Source organism: Gossypium hirsutum, chromosome A10 (assembly GCF_007990345.1).
Source record: "Gossypium hirsutum isolate 1008001.06 chromosome A10, Gossypium_hirsutum_v2.1, whole genome shotgun sequence".
Taxonomy (NCBI): domain Eukaryota; kingdom Viridiplantae; phylum Streptophyta; class Magnoliopsida; order Malvales; family Malvaceae; genus Gossypium; species Gossypium hirsutum.
In genome coordinates, this window is record NC_053433.1 from 11,997,236 (window position 1) to 12,009,207 (window position 11,972).

The window sequence follows — 11,972 nt, forward strand, 5'->3', positions numbered from 1 at the left end:
CAATTCAAGAAAATCCCCATTCAAGATTATCTAGCTTTGAAAATACTACACGAAAGAGACTTAAGCAAAGTAATGAATCTCCACCATTACTTACAAAGAAGAGTCAAATTAAATTGAAACCAATGATAGAACCCCATACAACCAAAATCCTTAGGGGTACAGAGCTTATCCCAATAAGCATAATAAGTTCTTTTACAGTCACTATCAGAACCCCATTAAAAGGAATTTACCATTTTCTGTAGGTTATAACATGAGTTATGGGGAAGAAAAAAACACTCATGCTATTTAATGGAATTGCTTGAGCAATCGTCTTGATCACTACTTTCTTCATTGCCCTTGAGAGAAAATAATTCTTCCAACTGAGAACTTGTTTACTTAAGTGCACTTTAATAAAAGTGAAAACCTGCTTTTTTTGGCCAATAAGGGAAGAAAAACCCAAATATCTACTATGATTAATGGGTGCAGTAACACCAAGAACATTACAGACAATTTGCGTAACTTGTTGTTTAGTATTAGAATTGAACATAATCCCCGATTTTATAAAATTAATTGTCTATCTAGAAGCTTCCTCATACTGACGAAGTACCTCTTTAACATTATCATCCTTTAACTCGCTAGCGTGAAATAATATAAAACTGTCATCTGCAAACAAAAAAATGCAGGATCATTGGACTTTTCGACAAACAACAAGCCCATGTAAGCCACCACTTATCTCTACTTTTTACAACAAATAACTTAACCCCTTAGTACACAAAATGAACAAATACGGATAAATCAGATCTCCTTGACGAAAACCCTTTTGAGGAGCAATAAGACCAAGCTCACTACCATTAAAAGAGATGACATAGCTCACCGGTGAGATGCAAAGAATCATCAAGTGCACTTAATGACTATGAAAACCCATGCGATCCATAACAAAACTTAAAAACGACCAGTCAACTCTATCATAGGCCTTAGTAATATCAATTTTTAGCGTAACTTCACCAATAGAGCCTCGACTTTTTCATATGATGGATGAGTTCAAACGCCACTATAGCGTTGTCAATAATAAACAGTCTTGGAAAAAAAGTCGAGTGAGACTACAAAATAATGTTGGGTAGAATAAATTTCAACCAATTAGCCAATACTTTTGACACAAGCTTATACACAACGCTACATAAAGCAATAAGTTTGAGATCCCACATGGAAGTGGGTTTTTGCTTCTTTAAAAACAACACAATAATAGTATCATTAACAATCGAAAGAAACTTACCACGATTAAGCCAATCACAACACTACTTAAATACTTCCTCGCCAACAATATACCAACACTTCTAATAGAAAACAACATTCAACCCATCAAGCCTTGGCACTTTATCAGGATTCATCTCAAACAAAGGCCTCTTAAACTCTTCCAGTTTGAACAATGCAATTAAAGCAATATTATCACTTGATTTGCCATGATTTGATATGGAAAATTAGGATTTCTTGGTATACTTAAGGAGCTTGTTTTCAATAAAAGTAGTGTTAGTCGTAGTTTTTCATAGTTTTTAGATTTTTTATTTAATAAGTGTAAAAAGCCTCTTTTACTTATTTTGATACCTAAAAAGACCAATGGTGTCATAAGGGGACCTAACATATGATTGAGTGTTGCAGGGATGCATTGGAGTTGGAATTGAGTAAGAAACTCACCAAAGAAGAGGGTATCATGATATATTACCCTTAAAATCATAATACCTCCAACAGGCCCCAAAGATGAAGACTACCTACCTAAGGAAAACCACAACCCAAGCTTGCCAATGGTATCATGATATCCTGTCCCACGGTATCGCGATACCCATATCGTGAGGGGACAAAAATTTACGCCAAGGGTAGTCTGTGTCCAACGAAGCACCAACCATTGAAGGCTCGTTCAAGAGCCTTTTTGGCATAAAGAAGGTTAAAATTTGGCTATTAAAAACCATCAAATTTGGCTTAGGAGAGAGGAGACATACTTAGGCTTAGTTTTAGATAGTTTCTCTTAGGTTTTCTTTCGTTTTTTCTTTTCTTTTCATTTTTCTAGGGTTCTTATTTTTCTTCACCTTTCATAATTGTAGTATTTATTCTTTTTCAATTTACTTCTTGTTCTTGTTGCTCTTGTAGTTATTTAAGTTAGTTAACATTATAACTTAGGTTTATTTGCACATTTAGTCCCTTTTTTTTTACTTGTAATGACATTTCAATCTTTTAGTTTAATGTATTTTAGTTTCCTTTAGTTTAATCTATTAAAGAATTTACCTTTAATGTTTTTTAGCTTTTATTTTACCATTGAATGTTCAGCTTTACTTTTCTTTCAAGTTTTATAACTTAGAAATCCCAACTTTTATCTTTTTCTCAAGTTTATTTTCATGGTTGCAATGATTTCTTCTTTTTTGTTCGTTAGCTTAGTTTTTCATATGGGTACTAAACCTTTAAAGGGGTTAGTTAATGGAGATGTGGTGAACTGATTTTTGGATGAGGGACCAAATTGTAATAAATTGGACTAATTTCAAGGAACCTAAAAACTTAAGATTGACGACCCTAAGGGAAAATTTAAGCAAGTGAGACCGAGAGGAGATCTTGTTGAACACCAATTCGTTAATCTCAGGGTCGTCAATTTGGTAAACTGGATTAATTTGTCTAATTTGGTAAAATTGAGATCAAGAGGTAAAATAAAACCATCTTAGGAATTTAAGCAATTTGGATCCGTAATTCTAGAACGAGTGAACCACATCGAAATCAATCAACCAGTGTTTGTTAGTTATTTGTTAACTTTGTAACTTTGCTCATTTTACAATTTAATCATTGGTTGCTAGATTATAGATTAGTATAATTACCCTTAACTTTATGATTTGTCGCACTATAATGCTTAACGATTAGTTGGTTAGACTTTTTATTTTTACATGCTTGTTAGTAGAAATTGTTAAATCGTCGACTCTCTTTGGTTTGATCCTCAAAGGAATCTGAACCCATTTTACAATTATATTACAATTGACCTATTACATTTGCAGACACCATGAGACAGTATAGTTTCCGATTCTTTTTTTGTTTTTAGTGTTGATTTCTCTCTCCCGTTCGTGAGAGTAAGGGAGAGGCGGAGAGGCGGTCATTAGCCTACAAAATAGAAGGCATAAAATCTGAAGAAATTTTTTTTCATAATTTGATCCTATAGAACCAAAATACAAAGAATTAAAATATTCAACAACAATCAACCACATACCTAGTTCGTCTGAACATTTCCTACTATCATCATCATTACAAAGCATCGATATATGATTGACACATTTTTGTTTGCTAACCTGCGCATGAAAAAAATTAAGTATTTGCATCACCATGACGCATCCATAGAACCTTTGTATGTTGTCTCCAAAAAACTTCCTCTTGAGTTAGTAAAGCACCCAACTCGGCCCTCAACCAAAGAACATCATTTTCATTAAAACCATTATTCCTTATGTGCATAATTCCCTTAGTCATCTTTTTAAATTTCCTTCAAACTTGCCTTTCAACGAGACAAAGAATCCACATAAAAACTAAGTCGAGCAACAAGGGATGTTTTCAAACTATCGGTCTAAGCATTCTCAATAGCTATATGAAACCTAGGCTCACTGAGCCAACAATTCTCAAACTTAAATCGATGAACTTTGGGCTTAATGAAATTTTTATGCAACAACAGTTTAATAGGCAAATGATTTGAAGTAACACTGACAAGATTGTAGAGCTTATAATATTGAAAGTATTGAGTCCATGCTTCATTAACAAAAGCCCTATCCAAATACTCCATAGATTCATACATGATAAGACTTAACTGTGAATAAATTTAGAAAAATACCTAATCACACGACATAGTAAAATTCAAACCTAATATCTCAAGGATTCTAAAACTTCAACTTTATTATTAAACCAAGAAGTCATCAACTAATTAATTGAAGTACTTTTCAATGAAGTTTTTCAATGAAGTAAGAATTAAAAATTTGGAGACCAATTAATACAAGGGTTTTCGTTTCAACACAAAGGTATAAGGGTTTTTGTGGCAATTCAAACCGTGAAAGGTGTGGAAAGTCTCTAAAAAATTGTGGTTTTTAAAGTCCTTTTCAATGAAGTTTTTCAATGAAGTAAGAATTAAAAATTTGGAGACCAATTAATACAAGGGTTTTCGTTTCAACACAAAGGTATAAGGGTTTTTGTGGCAATTCAAACCGTGAAAGGTGTGGAAAGTCTCTAAAAAATTGTGGTTTTTAAAGTTTTGGGCTTGTATTTGAGCAATGTTTCAATCGTGTATTTTGTCTTATTGTGCCCTAATATTGTGGAGAGAATTCTTTTATAGAGGGAGGCTGATTGGATGTCGGTCTCAACCATTGAGTAATCTGTATCTCATAGGAGTAGTGATAGAGTGGTTGAAAGCCATAAAATTTTTCAGGGTGGAATTGAGTTGTGTAATTTATGAAAACTAAAATGTAATTTCATCATTTTAATAGTTTATATTTTTATAATTTTTAAAAAATTAAATAAAATTTTTATCATTTTGAGGATCAAAGTGCACTTTTACCATGTACTAACTTTAAAAGTTTATGAATATTAAAAAATCAAAACATAAATTTACCATTTTAATGGGGTCGAAGCCTCCGCCAACCTCTTTGCGGCTGCCCCTATTATTAGAAACGACTTAAAAGGATTAGATAAAGTATTCATCAAATTAAAATATGATAGATCAATAAAGGTTATCAAGGGACTTCTTAATATATCTTATGCAAATTATGTGAATTCTAAAAATATTATGTTTGGGCAAGGGCGTGAATTCGGATCTTTCTAGAGAGGCAATGACGATGTTGTATTGTCAAAGCCCTTATAGCAGTCCGTCACATCTCACGGGAAAGCCGCGTCGCCTGACTTTTGTGGTAGCCAACTGCTATGGGGAAGCGATGTAAGGTGGGGTATAACAGTTCTTTTAAAAAAGTTAAAATGAACCAACCACTATAAGGTTTGGCAAAAGGTATTTTGCGGTGTCCCTATCGAGTAACAAGTGGTGCTTTATTTTTCAGTGTTTTTTTACAACTGTTTATTTTAGTACTTGAGTCATTTGTGTCAAGCATAAAGTACCAAACATGCGATTGGATTTATCTAATTAAGTCATTAGTGACCTTTAAGGATTTTTGTGCTTGTCTATATTACTTATTAAGATTAAATTAATTTATAGATTGCACTGTAGAGTTTAGCCGATAAAAAATAATGAAGGGTTGACTCTATTTAAATGATCGGTGAGTTGTTGAATTAAAAGTTAATTTAATAGTCAACAACCTTTTGATCTAATAACAAAAATATTATATTGTAAGCATGTGAATTTAGGTTTAATCCCAAACAATTCTATTCTTATCTCTTAATTATTAAAAAATTAAAAAAGAGAGAGAAGTTAACTAACAAGTTGTGAAGTGATAGAAAAATGAAAATTTTAGAGCCTATATATTGGTCCATGGTCAAAAAGTATTAAAATATATTAGTCCTTGTATAATTTGTCTATTTATACAACAATTTGTCACTTTATTACTAAATATCAACAAATGGGTAACAATTGTCTCTTCTCTCTTTTTTATAATGAGTAAAAAGAAAATCAATAATAATTTAATCAATTATAAGAATATAAAATATTATTGATATTAATTTTATAAAATACTTTAAATAATAAAAATAGCTTATATCATAATTTAAATTATTTTATGTAATAATTAAATATTTTATATAAAAATATTTTATTTCATTAATTTTATAAATTTTAATTTGCATTCCAACTTTACAAAAAAAATCATTTTAGCCTCCGATTTATTTTTTTTATCTTTTTTAGCGCTTAAATTTACCCTTTTTTGTCAAATCACTCTAAAATAGATGTGAAAGTTAACGTTTTTTAACTTTGTTGATGTGGCATACACGTGGATGACACATTAATACTTAATTAATTTTAAAAATATTTAAAAATTCAAAAAGCAAAAAATAAATATTTTTTAAAATTAAAAATCATTAAAATTATTATAAAATTATAAAAAATATTTTTTAAAATATTAGAGAAATTAATTAAATGCTGACATGTCATCTACATGGCAATTCACGTGTATACCATATCAACAAAGTTAACAAATATTAACTTTTCTATCCCTTTTAAGGTGATTTGACTAAAAATGCAAGTTCAAGGGTTAAAAGAGATAAAAAAAAATTAAACAAAGAGTTAAAATGACTATTTTTATAAAGTTGAAGGGCCAAAAAAGATATTATGCCATTTTAATATGTATGTTTTAATTATTTCTCATGGTCATGTAAGTTTTTACTATTATGGTATATTTTAATTATTTTTCATGTTTTATTTGTATTAGTGTGTAATACTATTTAAATAACTTCCATTTTATATCAGGTAGTATTAATGTCTTTTTTATTGTAAAATGAGATTATTGATTTAAGATTAAAAGAAATTATAAGAAGAGCAAAAGAGAAAGATTTTGTATTTTATTTTAGATTATTTATAAACCTTGTATATTTATTTATTTATAAGCTTTTTTTTATATGTATCTAGCCTTTGAAGAGAAGTGGTACTTGAATTATGTTTTAAAAGAGTAGCAGATACTTTGACAAAAATGATTTTAATGAGTGATGAAGCTTTGCACATGTTTAAGGAACTCCCTTCAAAGATTAAACTTTTGATAACTTGTCTATGACATAGTCTACATAATTCATTGTTCTATTTTACCAAAAATAATAATAATAATAATAACATTCCATAAGTTGTGAAGATGTAATTCAATATAAAATAGGTTAAAAGAGTTTATTTATCGTAAAAATTCTTGCAAGATTGTAGGGGGAAGTTACATGAACATTCATAATTAATGGTAGATTTATAATACTTCTCGTTCAATGTTTATCAATAAAAATTATGTTTTGTTAAATCTTTATTAAAAAAATCTTTGAACAAAAATATAATAAAGGAACATGAGTATACAATCTCTCATATTAAGTTGTCTCGTTAAAAAAATATATAGCATGCTTTGTTGAACTTTAATATTATCTTTTTTCTCCATACCATGAGTGAAGAAATAATTTGGTGAAATATGTTTTATTTTGTTTCCTTTGATATATCCCCTCTTTAATTGATCAATACTTACTATGTAATTCATATAAGATAGTTATCGTTTTTTTTTTAGAGGAATATTACAAATCTTTTGGATTTGTTGGGTCGCTGCCTTTAGTTAAATATTCTTGGTTTACCTCATGAATACTATAATTATTTTTTCCTGATTTGAAAAGGCAATAGATAATGTTTATATTGTTGAACATCATGATATGAGTGCTCTCACATGTAAATAAATATTGTATCTGAAATCAAAAGTAGTCCACTATAAATCAACGATATCCTTTTCTACTTCTACAGGGTCTTGCCCAGAGAGTAATCCATTATGAATTAATGGTGTAAGATGTGATTTAAGTTCAACTCACTCATTAAGTTGTATTCTCACTCTTATACATCATCTAAGATCACTCTTCAAATTAAGATTTTTATCTTGAAAGCTTAGCCACAAACTTAATATAAAATAGTTTATTTACAAATATTTTGCTCTCAAAATAGGTTCCTTTAAATGAAGAAAAACAAGTGCTCTGTTAATTGATACATAATTAAATAAACAAGCATTACATTTTAATCACTTATATTTGAAATGTTATGTTTTAGTTACTTAAGTTATCATTTTGTTATGAAGTGGTCACTCTACCGTTAAATTCCATTACCTCCCTAATGGCAATCCTACGTGGCAATTCAAATGGGTTTTAAATGCTAACTTGGTTGCCATACCCAGCAACTAGACATCCAAGTTGGCATTTAAAACCCATTTGGACTGCCACATAAGATTGTCGTTAGGGAGGTAACAGAATTTAACGGCAGAGTGACCACTTCGTAACAAAACGATAACGTAAATGACTAAAACGTAACATTTTAGATATAAATACCTAAAATATAATCTGAGACAAACAAAAGTGATTATTTTTATAATTTACCCTTCACATTATAAGTTAATAAATTTCCCACAAATGTACTTGAAATAGTTGTTTAAATAATACAAAAAATAAGGAGAGATGTTTTAAACTTAATATACTATTAAAACATTCTCGCTTCAAATATGGTAATCGAATCATATTAAAACTAATCATATAAAAATTGTAATGATTGCTGCTCAAAATCCTAAAAAAAAAAAAAAGGTTCCGATTAAAATATGCAAACACAATGCCAAATTCGCATCGCAACTAGCAAATTAACTACAATCCGATAGATCTAGGGTTCCTTAAAATGCTGGCACGTTTCCAATGCGATAAAAGTAAAAGAATTATAGCATTTTGAACACACCTTTAGTGGAGGTGTTCTCAACTCCTTAAATTTTGGCATTAGTAAATAGCACTAGACTCCAAATAAGGGGATAATTTCTATTTTAGCCCCTTCCATTTATTTTAATTATTATCTAACTTAATATAAAACATAAATTTAATATAGAGTTTAATCATTTTTCAATCATAATTAACAAAATTATAATTTTATTTATTTAATTTATTATAAATACGATTTTTTTTTATTTTTTATTCTATAACAATTAATTTGAAGTAAGTAGTACAATATCTAGTATCACTGTTTGATGAAACTTAATGTCTGAACACTAAGTCTAATATTTTGCATCATATAAAATAATAAAAATAAAAGATTCCGACAAAGGTTTGAGCAGAAAAAAAGACGTTTAGCAAAGTTCCAACACCCAAAGTCTGACAAGTGACAGCAACCCATTAAACAAAAAATTTCAACAGCTTGCGTGTCTTACTCGAATCTTTTCGTGTCACTGTTAGGTTCTTGATTGTAATCCTAGTCAGCACGTGACGTCTACGTGTCAAAGTAATCTCCTTAAAGACACGTGGCTTCCTTATAAAGCCTTCTCATTCCGTTTTTCCTTCTATTTATAACTCCCCATTTCTTTCGCTTCTCTCACCGCACTTGCCGTTTTCCTTGGCACTCTGCATCTCTAATTTGTTTGGTTTTTCTTTTTGGCTAATCACTCGCTTTCTGTTTCTCGCATCTTTATATTTTTCTCCGATTTATACACAGTCGAAATCTTTCTCTTTGTGATTTGCAAAGAAAAGAAAATGAAGGAAAGTATGGGCAACCCTCTTCACCTCAAATCTTTGAACCACATCTCCCTTGTGTGTAGATCAGTTGAGGAATCCATGAACTTTTATCAGGATATTCTTGGGTTTGTTCCAATCAGGAGACCTGGATCATTTGACTTTAATGGGGCATGGTAATTATTACCAAAAAGAAATAAAATTGTTCTTCTTGTCAAGCTTAATTTGTTTGATGAAATTCCCAAGAAACCTTGGGTTGATTTTTCAGTATATAATATGAGTGGGTTATGATGCAGGTTGTTTGGATACGGGATTGGAATACATCTCCTGCAATCGGAGGATCCAGAGAGTTTGCCTAAGAAAAAGGAAATCAATCCCAAGGATAATCACATTTCTTTCCAGGTTATTTCATTTCTTTTCATTCGGGCATATTATTTTATTCCTCCTTCCGCTAATCCAATATCTTTAAGTGTAAAGAAACACCATCCTGCTCTCTACAGATTAATATAGGGTGGATATAAATTGCTACTCTGTTTCTCTTCGATTATTCTTAGGACTTCATTATATTAATCTTTTAATAAGTCTGTAGTAGGGATACGAGACACTGGTGCTAATGCAAACTCCCAAAAAAAACTTTTGACTTACTTTTTATTTCTAAAGTTATTGTTTTTGGTATAACTTGAATGGAGCACAAGCTTAAAAATAGTTTTTTAATTGAATTCAAGATCAATATCTTGCTTGAGTTCAATATTAAGCTTGAGTTTTTCAATAATCGAGTTTGAGAATCAAACTTAAAAAGTAGATTGTTCAAAACCAATATCGAGTTTGAACTTGTCAATATTCAGGCTCAATTACACAATTAGAAATAAATCTTCAATCGAGTTCAATATCAATATCGAGCTTGAGTTTGTCAGGCTCGATTACGCGTTTAAAAATCGATCTTCAATCGAGGTCAAGACCAATATCAAGCTTTGCTCAATATCGAGATTGAGCTTGTCAGTGTTCAGGACTCGATTTTCAATTGAGTTCAAGATCAATATTGAGCTTGAGTTTGTCGGTATCAACTAAAAGCTTAAACCTACATCCTTTGTCACACAACCTGTCCATACATTTTGTTTCAATTTGATTACTCTTGAGTTGAGCATATAATCCTAACAGATCTACCTATTTGTAATTTAGTAATGAGAATGTACCTGCCAAGAAATCGAACAAGCAAAAAAAGCAAAATATCATGTTACGTTTCTAGTAAATATTTGATCCTTTCTTAATATAAAACCATAGATGTCATGACAACCTACCAACTATGCATCATCTTTAACCCTTTTTTTTAAAATGGTGATGACGTATGCACTAATCAAAGTAATTAATTAAATGTTCAGTGTGAGAGCATGGGAGCAGTGGAGAAGAAGCTGAAGGAAATGGAACTGGAATACGTCCGGGCAATAGTGGAAGAAGGTGGAATCGACGTTGAACAACTCTTCTTCCATGACCCAGATGGGTTCATGATCGAGATATGCAACTGTGATAACCTACCTGTCGTCCCACTAGCCGGTGAGATGCCTCGTTCATGCTCCCGACTTAATCTGCAACACATGCAGCGTCAGCAGATACAGCAAGTGGTTCAGCAATAGGAACGACGAAACAACCTCAGCCTCTTTCATTTAATTAGCTGTTTATTAATGGAGATCACTAGATAAAACCAAACCACCCACCCTATCTGCTTTGTTTGTTTCTGTAATGATCCCTGTTTAAGTATGTGGTTGGTTTTTTTACTTGTTTTGTAATAAAGACAATGCAATGTGATCCCAAGGGAAGTGATCATTTCAATTAATTTAGAAGTGGGTTTCATATATGGTCCCTTTTCTTGCTTGAATTGCACAAGTCTATTATAATAAAATGCACAAGTTGAAGCCAGTTTATTCATCATTCACATGAATCAGTTTGTTGGGAAGAAATTACTACTCTTTTTATTTATTTCTTGCCCAAGTATAATTAAATCAAGTTGTTTACTAAGATGACATGTGTTCAGTAGTTAATCAAATATCAATTCCTAGTATAGTGTCTTGTCGAAAAAACCTTCACTGTACAACCCATATGATCGGTCTATGACTATCTTGCTCTTTCAACTTTGTCATGTGATATGTATGTTACCCTTAGATGTATGTTTAAGTAGGACTAAGAGGTTCGGGATTTGTTCCCACCCATAATAGTTTATCTTTTTCGAGAATGTTCGTGGCTGCTATTCACAATATAAATAAATAATTACATTTATAATTTAGAAAAAATATTAAAAATCATATAAAATTAAATAAAGCTTTATTTGAAAAAGGAAGTTGAATAAAGGATTTATTAATTTTTATATTTAACAATATAAATAATTAAAATATTTTCATAATGATATAATTTAATTTTTAAAAATAATAAATTGATATCTATTTGATTCGTAACATTATTTCAGTTAATGTTTTTTAATATAATATTTATTAAAAAAAATTTTAAAAATTAAATAGAGATTTGGTTCAACTATTAAAATTGAATAAAAATAATAATATCTTAGGTTTAATTTTATCATGGGTATGTCTATATTTTTTATATACATAAAAAATAAAATATTCTCAAAATAATAAATTTTACTTTGTAAAAAAGAATTATGTTTTAATTATTGATGAGATATGACAATTCAGTACAAGTCTAAACGCATAAAATCCACGTATGTCCAGAGTTTTAATTTGACAATTTGTACATGTTTAGCTACAATCGGGAGACCAATTTTTTGTCTTATTCTTAAAAGGCTAATTCAAAAAATACCTCTAAAATATGCTCATTTTTTCAAATAGATA

General features: G+C 30.2%; 1 protein-coding gene across 1 annotated transcript; it reads left to right on the plus strand.

The window, feature by feature from the left end:
* The first annotated feature begins 8,974 nt into the window (after positions 1–8,974).
* Positions 8,975–11,058, plus strand: LOC121208202 (metallothiol transferase FosB). Its single transcript, XM_041078734.1, has 3 exons — positions 8,975–9,308; positions 9,429–9,534; positions 10,512–11,058. Exons 1-3 carry the CDS (start codon positions 9,154–9,156, stop codon positions 10,761–10,763), a joined length of 513 nt encoding a protein of 170 aa, XP_040934668.1. The 5' UTR covers positions 8,975–9,153; the 3' UTR covers positions 10,764–11,058.
* The last annotated feature ends 914 nt before the right edge of the window (positions 11,059–11,972 follow it).